Raw genomic sequence first — 13,871 nt, forward strand, 5'->3', positions numbered from 1 at the left:
AAATGAGTAACTGGATGGGGTCTTATTCACTAGGACAGTCTCTAATAGGTCAGTCAACGTGATGAATGAGCTGACACTACCTCATGCTCCTCTTGACCCAGTGTGCCCTACTGTAAATGCCTACTGACTGAGCACTCTGAGCACCATCCGTACACAGTGTGTTTAATGGGACATGGTGAACACACCACCAGCCAACAGTGAAAGGACTGGAGTGTGCTGTTTGAAAGGCTGCTCTTTCAGGTTTCGGCTCACACTGCTCCTAGCAATCACGCATGACTTCCTCTGAATCAGGTTCACACGCACACACAGTGATTGCATTCACCACAATAGTTTAATCAAACTCAACATATCGGTTCAAAACAAATCAATCTTCTTTCAACAGTAAAGGCAACAGGAAGTAAGTCTCTCCACACCCTTCTCCCACCACACTGTTATTTCTCTCTTCTAACATCCATCCCTTTTCCCTTTATCACAGATAGCAATCCATCCTACAGTAAATGATGTTGCTATGATCCGTTATATCAATGTCATTAAGGTATTGTGTCTAATTGATACCATACAAATCATATCTGGTTTATCACATCTTATTAAGTACATTGTGTCAACACAGGTCACTGAAATAGCTCTACACACAACAACATCCTCCATATCTGAAAACAGCAACATCCACATGTGTTCATCTTCCTTTCTTTCCCAACCATGTCATTACATGTGAGCATTCAACACATATTTCATATGCATTTAGTCTAAATATACTAAGAATAGTAGGGATTCATTAACACTTTATATATTCTCCAATTCAGACCTGTAGAAACATCCACCACTATGTTATTTCCATCCTTAATGTTGGCTACGGTTTCCTCTACTCTACAGTATCATCTGCAGTCCACTGATGTGCACTGCAGGTGGGCTAATAGATTAACAGAACCCACTGATAAGATAATTAACTACACTAATATACTAATATACAGTCAAAGCTAGCAGAGTACATGATTTAACGAACATAACCATCTAGGCTGGTAGAGTATATGTCTGGTGTAAAACAGAGCACCTATTCTCAGAAACCAAGTCTGGGCTAACAGAGAATTTAAATGTGACAATAGAGTGAAAGAGGCTGGTGTGATAGACTACCATGGAATAGACATAACATAGAGTCAGTCTGGAAAGACATGGTGATGGACAGTCTGGTCTAGGCTGATGGATTCTATGCTAACAGTGAATAACATAAAGCTGCACCTACCTGGGCTCCCTGCCCCTCCCTGTGCCTCCATGCAGCCGAGCCGAGAGTGCCGTGCTGTCTATCACAACAGCATGGGAGTGGGGGAGACAGACTGAGAGAGTGAGATGGAGGGAGAGAGAGAGGTATGCCAGCTCTCGTTCTCCACAGCATTCGACTCCAGCTGCACTCCTTTTTTACTCTGTCGTCCTCTTCCTCACTGCCTGGTGCTCATCCCTGCTCAGTGCTCTCTCACACACTCACCAGCCTGCCCAATACAGACGTGAGAACACACTGAGTTCACCGCTCTGCTGCACTGCCTGCCTCACACAGAGAGAGAGAGAGAGAGAGAGAGAGAGAGAGAGAGAGAGAGAGAGAGAGAGAGAGAGAGAGAGAGAGAGAGAGAGAGAGAGAGAGAGAACAGCAAAACTCAGAACCACTTTGTTCTATAATAACATTGTGAAAAAGCTCAGCGAATGCAGAATACAGAGAGATCTAGAGAGAGAGGGAGAAAAAGAGGGGGATAGAGAGAAAGTGAGAGCGAGCAGGATGGGCACACTGGCAGACTGCCCAGATTGAGAGAGAGAGAGGGGGGGGGGGGGGGGGGGCTCTAGGAGGGGTGTTGGTGGGGCTTTGGATAAAGGGAAGGGGAGAGTTGGATACACCACATGGGTGAGAAGTATCACAGAGTCACTATGTGTGTGAGCATGTGTGTCTGTGTGTGCCAATGACTGCATATATGAATGGACGAAGTCACTGATCACATGACACCATGCATTCCTATGTGAAGACTCAATAGCCAAATGAAGTCGGTTAAGATGGCGTATCATGGAGACATAACACGCACAGTTTGAGCTACTCCAGCTAGCTCAGTGCTGTCCCTTTTAAATGGGCTCTCGAGTGGTGCAGCGGTCTAAGGCACTACATCTCAGTGCTAAAGGCATCACTACAGACACCCTGGTTTGAATCCAGGTTGTATCACAACTGGCCGTGATTGGGAGTCCCATAGGCTGTGGCACAATTGGCCCAGCATTGTCTGGGTTTGGCCGGTGTAGGCCATCATTAAGAATTTGTTCTGAACTGACTTGCCTGGTAAAAAAAAAAAATTTGAAGAGAAAGGCTGCAGGCTGCCATTAGCAACTAAATTATCCTTATACTTTCTTCTCTGTGTGATTTTAAAATAATCGGTTCAAGGACATACTATACATCTTGTGTGTTAAAGGCAACTATTGGTACCATGATTGTCATCCATTTAAAAAAAAAATGTACACGAAGATTCCCATTTTTCTGCTAACAATGCCTGCAGTACCGCAGTTGGCCTTGAACAGCTGCGGCTTCAATGAGCGGGGGCAGTCGTTCTCTACTGGTGTATGCGAATGTGCATACACCTTATTAGGTAAACATCTTAACACTCCAGTTTTAAGCCTTGTCCCACAGCAGCATAAAAATACTATGATAAGCACAGGACAACAGTACTGCCGATTAGTTTCCTGAAAATGACTTACTCTAATAGAGGGACGGGGCAGAGAGAGAGATGACACTATACCCATTCACCTTTGGAAATGTGGATAGAGATGTAAGATCTTCATTTAATCACCCTGTTGCAGGAGAACTTCGCTGCAATGTAGGAATTATAAAACTTTTGTGTATTTGAGGTTTGAAAAGGCTTCTGAAGTTTGTAATTTCCACTTTGAAATTTCAGACTTGATTTTCCCTTACAAAAACTGTATCAATCCCTACAAAAAGGTACATTTATTATAATCCACATAATAATTCACATTTCCTTTTGCTGCAGGATTATTTTCCTGCTGTAGCTAACTGGCTCACATTAAGATCCTACATCTGTACATCACTCTCTAACATACAGTACCTTTCAAAAGTTTGGACACACCTACTCATTACTCAATCCATCTGGTTTGCGCTTAGTGGGACTATCATTTGTTTTTCAACAGGACAATGACCCAACACAGCTCCAGGCTGTGTAAGGGCTATTTGACCAAGGAGAGTGATGGAGTGCTGCATCAGATGACCTGGCCTCCACAATCACCCGACCTCAACCCAACTGAGATGGTTTGGGATGAGTTGGACTGCAGAGTGAAGGAAAAGCAGCCAACAAGTGCTCAGTATATGTGGAAACTCCTTTAAGACTGTTGGAAAAGCATTCCAGGTGAAGCTGGTTGACAGAATGCCAAGAGTGTGCAAAGCTGTAATCAAGGCAAAGGGTGGTGTCACGTTCGTCGTATGGTGGAAGAGAGGAGGACCAAGGCGCAGCGTGATACGAATACATTCTTCTATTTAATAAACGAAGAGAAACACTAAACAGACTAATAAAAAACAACAAAACGACCGTGAAGCTATAAATGACAAGTGCAGACACAGGCAACTTACATATAGACAATAACCCACGAAATACCCAATGAATATGGCTGCCTAAATATGGTTCCCAATCAGAGACAACGATAGACAGCTGCCTCTAATTGAGAACCAATCTAGGCAACCATAGACATACATAAACCCCTAGACAATAATAAAAACACCTGCATCCCCCATGTCACACCCTGACCTAACTAAAATAATAAAGAAAACAAAGATAACTAAGGCCAGGGCATGACAGGTGGCAACTTTGAAGAATCTTTGTTTAACACTTTTTGGGTTACTGCATGATTCCATATATGTTATTTTATAGTTTTGATGTCTTCACTATTATTCTACAATGTAGAAAATAGTCAAAATAAAGATCAACCCTTGAATGAGTAGGTGTGTCCAAACTTTTGACTAGTACTGTTTTTGCAGGAGACAAAACATGGATGGATGGACACACGAGTTTGGTCTGTGTGTGAATGTGTCAAATCAAATCAAATCGTATTTGTCACATGTGTCGTAAACAACAGGTGTAGACTAACAGTGAAATGCTTACTTCCCAACAGTAAAATTGAAAAATTATAGAAAAATAATAACACCAGGAATAAATACACAATGAGTAACGATAACTTTGCTATATACACAGCACATCAGTACCAAGCCGATGTCCAGGGGTACGAGGTAATTGAGGTAGATATCTACATATAGATAAGGGTAAAGTTACTAGGTAACAGGATAGATAATAAGCGGAAGGAGCAGAGTATGTGAGTCAAAACCGTTAGTGCAAAAGTGTCAATGCAGATAGTCTGGATAGCCATTTGCGTAACTATTTATGAGTCTTATGGTTTGGGGGTAGAAGCTTTTCAGGATCCTGTTGGTTACAGATTTTGCATCGGTACCGATTGCCATGCTGTAGCAAAGAGAACAGTCTATGACTTGGGTGGCTGGAGTCTTCGACAATTTTTAGGGCCTTCCTCTGACATCGCCTGGTATAGAGGTCCTGGATGGCAGGGACTTCAGCCTCAGTGATGTACTGGGCTGTACGCACTACCCTTTGTAGTGCCCTGCGGTCGGATGCCAAGCAATTGCCACACCAAGCGGTGATGCAACCAGACAAAGATGCTCTCAATTGTGCAGTTGTAGAACCTTTTGAGGATCTGAGGGTCCATGCAAATATTTTCAGCCTCTTGAGAGTGCCTTCTTCACGACTGTGTTGGTGTGTGTGGACCATGTTAATTCCTTAGGTATGTGGACACAGAGGAACTTAAAGCTCTCAAACCGCTCCACTATAGCCCCGTCGATGTGGATTAGAGTGTACTCGGCCCTCCATTTCCTGTAGTCCACGATCAGCTTCTTTGTCTTGCTGATGTTGAGGGAGAGGTTGGTGTCCTGGCACCACACCGCCAGGTCACTGACCTCCTCTCTATAGGCTGTCTTGTCGTCGTCTGTGATCAGGCCTACCACCACTGTGTCGTCAGCAAACTTAATAATGGTGTAGGAGTCGTGTGCGGCCATGCAGTTGTGGGTGAACAGGGAGTACAGAAAGGGACTAAGCACGCACCCCTGAGGGGCCCCGTGTTGAAGGTCAGTGTGGTAGATGTGTTGTTGCCTACCCTCACTACCTGGGGGCGCACGTCAGAAAGTCCAGGATCCAGTTGCAGAGGGAGGTGTTCAGTGAGCTTAGTGATGAGCTTGGAGGGCACTATGGTGTTGAATGGAATGAACAGCATTCTCACATAGGCTGAAGTTGCCAGGGATAATAGAAGGGTGCCAGAGGAGATTGCTAACGTTTTTACAGGCTCCTAACCAACTGTGCTATATTGTGTTTTTTCGCATTGTTTGTAACTTATTTTGTACATAATATTTCTGCCACTGTTTCTTATGACCGAAAAGAGCTTCTGGACATCAGAACAGCAATTACTCACCTCGAACTGGACAAAGATTTTTTCTTTAACACAGGTCTGGGTGTTTTGTGAGAATTCGTCGGTGATTGGGTAATAGTGGTGATATGTAATAGTGGTTTATAAGTGGAGGATTAGTTGGTGGTGCAATTTTTTCCTTTTTCTTTTTGGTTCAAAAATGTAACGCGACACCACACACAACACATGCACAAACTAAATGTGGGAATGCCGTGATACCAAAGAAGACGAAGAAAGTGAGGTAGGTAAATGCAAGGAGTAGCTTTAATGCTTCTATAGGAAGTATTCAAATAAAATGAGTTTGCTTCAAATGAAGATGTTTATAACAGATTAAGCTATTGTCAGAGGGTTTTGCTTTTTAATGTTACCTATTATGGGCTGCAAGCTAATTGGTGATTAACTAGAACAAAAAAAGACCATGCTTTGGGGATTTTCACAAAATGTAATCCATAGAAGGGTCCTTTTGAGGAAGGATTTTTGACATATATTTGACATTTGTATTTTAAAGCATAATTGAGAAAGAAATTATTTAAGTTTTTGATTGAACATTTGTGACATTGGCTGCATTTACACAGGAAGCCCAATTCTGATTTTTTTTCCACTAATTGGTGTTTTGACAGATCACATCAGATCTTTTCCCATCAGATATTTTTCAGAGCTGTTATGATTGGTTAAAAGACCAATTAGAGAAAATATATATCGGGATGCCTGTGTAAACGCAGTCATTTTGGCCTTACCCAGGCCTCCTTTAAGACCATAATGTCTTACAAGGTCCTACAAAACAAAAATGTGAGTCATATGAAGCTTTACAGCTTGCTCTGTAATATTAGTAGTATTTTGACTTCAATTAAAAAAATCGTAAATTAATTTAGAAATATAGTTAAATAAATACATAAATATTGAAAATATAACATTTTATTTATTTCTGTCTGTAATAAAGCCCTTAATTAGCTGGGTCTGGCTCACCAGTGGGTGGGCCTGGCTGCCAAGTGGGTGGGCCTATGAATGATTTCCTCATATGAACTCAGCAAAATCTTTGAAATTGTTGCATGTTGCGTTTATATTTTTGTTCATTGCACGTCCTGCAAATCACCAGCAGAGGGCGACCATTCTGAAGCCATTATCACATTTTCTCTGCTTACATCCCACTCTGGAACTTTGATACGCCCGTAGAGTATATTATGTTTAACAATATATTGACACAAATTTTGTATTTTCTATATTCAGGATGATATATTTTCAATAGTCATCAATTAATGTAAGATTATATATTTTATTAATCAAAATAGTACTCATAATTACTGAGGTAAAACTTCATATGACACCAATTGTTGGTTTGTAGCACCTACATATGAAACATTATGGAGCCTTAAAGGAGGCCTGATTAAGGCCAAAATGTTACAAATATTCTAACTTAAATTAATTATTTCTCAACACACATTGCGAAGTCGATGTTGACGATATAGCTAAAGTTCAAGTATTTATTTGTCATGTTGATTAAAAAAGTTTAATATCTTAGCTCCCATCATCATGCCAATGAAAACCTAATCTGTTAGAATTATTTTAGTTAGAATTTACATTGAAAACTGAATTTACCATCGTCCATATAATACCTTAAGAGAAAGAGGCGAAGCGAGAGGGTTAGCTATCTCTCGACAAAAATCTGTCTAAAATAAACCCAATGCGTTTCAATGGGCTATGGATTTAAGCAGTTCTACACTTAACGCCTGCCGAGACAACGACTCGCATTGTCAGGGCGGAGAAATTAGCACCTCGTCATTATGTACAGATTTATGATATACCTCAGTCAATCCATGGGTGAATCTCAAATGATGTCCCTTGATTCCTCACATCCTCCCTCCATGCCTCTTTCTCAAAACACATTTGATGTGAGAGAAGACAGGAGGAACCATGAAAATAAAACTAGCTACTCCTAAAATAACTGTTTCCGTAGTGTAGTGGTTATCACGTTCGCCTCACACGCGAAAGGTCCCCGGTTCGAAACCGGGCGGAAACATGTTTTTAGCTCTAATGCATATCGGTACACAATTCAATGGTTTAACTTATTCGGCCAAAGTAACATTTAAATGATCATCTAGCCAACTAACGTTACTAGTAATTTACTGTAATGTTAATCTAGCTTCATGAATACATGCAATGTCTGCATTGTAGCTAGCTAACGTAAACGGATTAAACTCCACTCAATGGTAAAGGAAGTTTAGGATTAACTTCACCACGGAGTGGAGCCGAGACCAGTCAGCGGTTGTATTTGATTAACGTTTATTGAAAAAGTATGTATTTCAGCAAACAAAGAAAGGCACGAAACTTCAGAGGAAAAACATAGGTACAATGTACCGAGGTAAAAACAGTTTCAGATTGGATATTCGACGGATATTCGCCTGTAGTTCTCCTTACGTCCACCAACAGCAGTTAGGGACCGTCAACATAGTGACAAATCAAAATGTTCAAATTTCAATAGCTCTTTAACCATTACTCCTAACACTTTCAAAACTGGTTGTAGCTAACCCGATGGCATAGACGCACATTGCACACCCTTTAGTTTGTCCATTTATTTATTTATTTTTTAAATCTCACATGGTTTTACATGAATTTTTCAGAATTTGTGACTTCAAACAAGGTTCAGAATATCCACTCAGTGGGCCTACACATTGCACACCCTTTAGTTTGTCCATTTTCATCTCACAAGATTTTAAAATAATTTTTCAAAATGTAGAATTTCAATAGCTCCTTGGTCAGGTGACCTGGTGACTTCAAACAAGTTTCAGAATGTCCACTCATTGGGCCTACACATTGCACACCCTTTAGTTTGTCCATTTTGATCTCACATGGTTTTACATGAATTTTTCAAAATGTAAAGTTTCAATAGCTCCTTGGTCATGTGACCTAGTGACTTCAAACAAGGTTCAGAATATCCACTCAGTGGCCCTACACATTGCACACCCTTTAGTTTGTCCATTTTTATCTCACATGGTTTTACATGAATTTTTCAACATTTAGAATTTCAATAGCTCCTTGGTCATGTGACCTAATGTCCGCTGACTACCCTTCTATATTGCACACTCTTGTTTGTGTACTGTAAAATCACGCAGTGTAACGTACATTTTTCATAGTTTCAAATTTGCAATAGCTCCTTGGTCATGTCAATTACACACCTAAGAAGCGTGCAGTGGATATACACCAATATTGCATAACCTCTAGTCATGTATCTTCTATATTGTTGTACATTATTATTAGTTTGACAATTAGGGGGTTCAGTCCAGTGTTGTGTTTACCATTTTCTTTAATATTTATCTACAATAATTTGTAGTTCTAAGTACTTATTTTCCCAGTTTTTAATTTTTCCACAGTATTTAACAGTGGTACACAATAGGAGAGAGACAGATAATATCTCCTTTCATCATTAATATCAACCATAAAGGAAAAGGGTACGAGAGTCATGCTATTAATTGTCCAAAGCAGGGATGGAGAGTGAGCTAGTGAGGTAGGCTTTAATCTTTTCCAACATGTCAACAGACACTTAACACAGGTGTGATTGTTGACGAGGACAAGGCTGGAGATCACTCTGTCATGCTGATTGAGTTCGAATAACAGACTGGAAGCTTCAAAAGGAGGGTGGTGCTTGGAATCATTGTTCTTCCTCTGTCAATCATGGTTACCTGCAAGGAAACACGTGCCGTCATCATTGCTTTGCACAAAAAGGGCTTCACAGGCAAGGATATTGCGGCCAGTAAGATTGCACCTAAATCAACCATTTATTGGATCATCAAGAACTTCAAGGAGAGCGGTTCAATTGTTATGAAGAAGGCTTCAGGGCGCCCAAGAAAGTCCAGCAAGCGCCAGGACGTCTCCTAAAGTTGATTCAGTTGCGGGATCAGGGCACCACCAGTACAGAGCTTGCTCAGGAATGGCAGCAGGCAGGTGTGAGTACATCTGCACGCACAGTGAGGCGAAGACTTTTGGAGGATGGTTAGGTGTCAAGAAGGGCAGCAAAGAAGCCACTTCTCTCCAGGAAAAACATCAGGGACAGACTGATATTCTGCAAAAGGTACAGGGATTGGACTGCTGATGACCGGGGTACTATCATTTTCTCTGATGAATCCCCTTTCCGATTGTTCGGGTCATCCGGAAAAAAGCTTGTCCGGAGAAGACAAGGTGAGTGCCACCATCAGTCCTGTGTCATGCCAACAGTAAAGCATCCTGAGACCATTCATGTGTGGGGTTACTTCTCAGCCAAGGGAGTGGGCTCACTCACAATTTTGCCTAAGAACACAGCCATGAATAAAGAATGGTACCAACACATCCTCCGAGAGCAACTTCTCCCAACCATCCAGGAACAGTTTGGTGAAGAACAATGCCTTTTCCAGCATGATGGAGCACCTTGCCATAAGGCAAAAGTGATAACTAAGTGGCTCGGGGAACAAGACATCGATATTGTGGGTCCATGGCCAGGAAACTCCCCAGACCTTAATCCCATTGAGAATTTGTGGTCAATCCTCAAGAGGCGGGTGGACAAACAAAACCCCACAAATTCTGACAAACTCCAAGCATTAATTATGCAAGAATGGGCTGCCATCAGTCAGGATGTGGCCCAGAAGTTAATTGACAGCATGCCAGGGCAGATTGCAGAGGTCTTGAAAAAGAAGGGTCAACACTGCAAATATTGACTCTTTGCATCAACTTCATGTAGTTGTCAATATAAGCCTTTGACACTTATGAAATGCTTGTAATTATACTTCAGTATTCCATAGTAACATCTGACAAAAATATCTAAAGACACTGAAGCAGCAAACTTTGTGGAAATTAATATTTGTGTCATTCTCAAAACTTTTGGCCACGACTGTAGAGCGTTTGTAGACTTTAAGAAAAAAATATTAAGTGACTGTCAGAGTCAGGTGGGTTGGAGTCAGGCGCAGAGAGCAGAGGATTCAAATAAATGTCTATTTATTTTCCTGGGAAAACGGTCACGCCAAAACACACGGCGCATCAACTGACCGGCCCATACACAGGACCCAAAACGTCCGGGAAAACAACATACAAAATGAACATCCACACACTAACAGGAAATAATCCCGCACAAACCTAGGCAGGCCTAACAGGCTTAAATAGACAAAAATCAGGAAACACAATAAGAAACAGGTGCAACTAATAAGACCAAACAAACAGAAAAGGAAAAAGGGATTGGTGGCGGCTAGTAGACCAGCGACGACGACCGCCGAGCACCGCCCGAACAGGCAGGGGAGCCACCTTCGGTGGGAGTCGTGACAGTGACAGTTTCATCAGTACGTGCTTAAAGAAAGTCATATCACAAAGATCACAGATGACAGTGCCCACCAAATCTATGACAATAGAGAATTAATTGTAAGCACCAAAGTGTGTTTGTCAAAATAATATCTGAAATGTCAGTTGTTGAACATAATACTTCTATTTGCAATAGCAATTTATGATATATGCAGTTGAGGAATATTCCATGTACCAACACTACATTTTATTTTATTTATTTCACCTTTATTTAACCAGGTAGGCAAGTTGAGAACACGTTCTCATTTACAATTGCGACCTGGCCAAGATAAAGCAAAGCAGTGTGACACAAACAACAACACAGAGTTACACATGGAATAAACAAACGTACAGTCAATAACACAATACAATAGTCTATATACAGTGTGTGCAAATTAAGTACGATTAGGGAGGTAAGGCAATAAATAGGCCGTAGTGGCGAAATAATTACAATTTCGCAAATAAACACTGGAGTGAGATGTGTGGAAGATGAATGTGCAAGTAGAGATACTGTGGTGCAAAGGAGCAAAAAATAAATAAAAAATAAATAAAATAAATAACAATATGGGGTTGAGGTAGTTGGATGGGCTATTTACAGATGTGCTACGTACAGGTGCAATGATCTGTAAGCTGCTCTGATAGCTGATGCTTAAAGATAGTGAGGGAGATATGAGTCTCCAGCTTCAGTGATTTTTGCAATTCGTTCCAGTCATTGGCAGCAGAGAACTGGAAGGAAAGGCGGCCAAAGGAGGAATTGGCTATGGGGATGACCAGTGAAATATACCTGCTGGAGCGCGTGCTACAGGTGGGTGCTGCTATGGTGACCAGTGATAAGATAAGGCGGGGCTTTACCTAGCAAGGACTTATAGATGACATGGAGCCAGTGGGTTTGGCGACGAATATGAAGCGAGGGCCAGCCAACGAGAGCATACTGGTCGCAGTGGTGGGTAGTGTATGGGGCTTTGGTGACAAAACGGATGGCACTGTGATAGACTGCATCCAATTTGCTGAGTAGAGTGTTGAAGCCTATTTTGTAAATGACATCGCCGAAGTCAAGGATTGGTAGGATGGTCAGTTTTACGAGGGTATGTTTGGCAGCATGAGTGAAGGAAGCTTTGTTGCGAAATAGGAAGCCGATTCTAGATTTAATTTTGGATTGGAGATGCTTAATATGAGTCTGGAAGGAGAGTTTACAGTCTAACCAGACACATAGTTATTTGTAGTTGTCCACATATTCTATTTATTTATTATTATTTATTTTTTAAATATATTTTTTAATTTTATCCCATTTTCTCCCGAATTTTCGTGGTATCCAATCGCTAGTAATTACTATCTTGTCTCATCGCTACAACTCCCGTACGGGCTCGGGAGAGACGAAGGTCGAAAGCCATGCGTCCTCCGAAGCACAACCCAACCAAGCCGCACTGCTTCTTAACACAGCGCGCCTCCAACCCGGAAGCCAGCCGCACCAATGTGTCGGAGGAAACACCGTGTACCTGGCCCCCTTGGTTAGCGCGCACTGCGCCCGGCCCGCCACAGGAGTCGCTGGAGCGCGATGAGACAAGGATATCCCTACCGGCCAAACCCTCCCTAACCCGGACGACGCTATGCCAATTGTGCGTCGCCCCACGGACCTCCCGGTCGCGGCCGGCTGCGACAGAGCCTGGGCGCGAACCCAGAGACTCTGGTGGCGCAGCTAGCACTGCGATGCAGTGCCCTAGACCACTGCGCCACCCGGGAGGCCGTCCACATATTCTAAGTCAGAACCGTCCAGAGTAGTGATGCTAGGCGGGTGTGCAGATGCTGGCAGCGATCAGTTGAAGAGCATGCATTTAGTTTTACTTGCATTTGGAGCAATTGGAGGCCACGGAAGGAGAGTTGTATGGCTTCGAAGCTCGTCTGGAGGTTAGTTAACACAGTGTCCAAAGAAGGGCCAGAAGTATACAGAAAGGTGTCGTTTGCGTAGAGGTGGATCAGAGAATCACCAGCCGCAAGAGCGACATCATTGATGTATACAGAGAAAAGAGTCGGCCCGAGAATTGAACCCTGTGGCACCCCATAGAGACTGCCAGAGGTCCGGACAACAAGCCCTCCCATTTGACACACTAAACTCTATCTGAGAAGTAGTTGGTGAACCAGGCGAGACAGTCATTTGAGAAACCAAGGCTGTTGAGTCTGCCAATAAGAATGCGGTGATTGACAGAGTCGAAAGCCTTGGCCAAGTCGATGGATACGGCTGCACAGTATTGTCTTTTGTCGATGGCGATTATGATATTGTTTAGGACCTTGAGCGTGGCTGAGGTGCACCCATGACCAGCTCAGAAACCAGATTGCATAGCGAAGGTACGGTGGGATTCGAAATGGTCGGTGATCTGTTTGTTAACTTGGCTTTCGAAGACCTTAGAGAGGCAGGGTAGGATAGATATAGGTCTGTAACAGTTTGGGTCTAGAGTGTCTCCCCCTTTGAAGAGGGGGATGACCGCGGCAGCTTTCCAATCTTTGGGGATCTCAGACGATACGAAAGAGAGGTTGAACAGGCTGGTAATAGGGGTTGCAACAATTGCGGCGGATAATTAAGAGAGGGTCCAGATTGTCTAGCCCAGCTGATTTGTATGGGTCCAGATTTTGCAGCTCTTTCAGAACATCAGCTATCTGGATTTGGGTGGAGAAGAAATGGGGGAGGCTTGGGCAAGTTGCTGTGGGGGGTGCAGAGCTGTTGACCGGGGTAGGGGTAGCCAGGTGGAAAGCAAGCCCAGCCTTAGAAAGATGCTTATTGAAATTCTCGATAATCGTAGATTTATCGGTGGTGACAGTGTTTCCTAGCCTCAGTGCAGTGGGCAGCTGGGAGGAGGCGCTCTTATTCTCCATGGACTTTACAGTGTCCCAGAACTTTTTGGAGTTTGTGCTACAGGATGTAAATTTCTATTTGAAAAAGCTAGCCTTTGCTTTCCTAACTGCCTGTGTATATTGGTTCCTAACTTCCCTGAAAAGTTACATATCACGGGGGCACTTCAATGCTAATGCAGTATGCCACATGATGCTTTTGTGCTGGTCAAGGGCAGTCAAGTCTGGAGTGA

At 42.6% G+C, this 13,871-nt stretch overlaps 1 protein-coding gene and 1 non-coding gene across 3 annotated transcripts in view; one reads left to right on the top strand and one right to left on the bottom strand.

Moving 5' to 3' along the window:
* The window catches only part of LOC139563014 (dysbindin domain-containing protein 1-like), a 39,133-nt gene extending 37,441 nt beyond the window's left edge, over positions 1–1,692 (bottom strand). Inside the window, exon 1 of one of the 2 annotated variants that reach the window (XM_071381247.1) lies at positions 1,241–1,692. In XM_071381247.1, the coding sequence (XP_071237348.1) occupies positions 1,241–1,271 (31 nt within the window). In that variant the 5' untranslated portion in view covers positions 1,272–1,692. The remainder of the gene's footprint in view (positions 1–1,240) is intronic. The other variant, XM_071381248.1, reaches the window with a different exon arrangement.
* A 5,748-nt stretch (positions 1,693–7,440) lies between these two features.
* trnav-cac (transfer RNA valine (anticodon CAC)) lies at positions 7,441–7,513 on the top strand. The gene has a single exon. It is a non-coding gene; the product is annotated as a tRNA-Val (tRNA).
* The last annotated feature ends 6,358 nt before the right edge of the window (positions 7,514–13,871 follow it).

This window comes from Salvelinus alpinus, chromosome 33 (genome assembly GCF_045679555.1).
Source record: "Salvelinus alpinus chromosome 33, SLU_Salpinus.1, whole genome shotgun sequence".
NCBI lineage: Eukaryota > Metazoa > Chordata > Actinopteri > Salmoniformes > Salmonidae > Salvelinus > Salvelinus alpinus.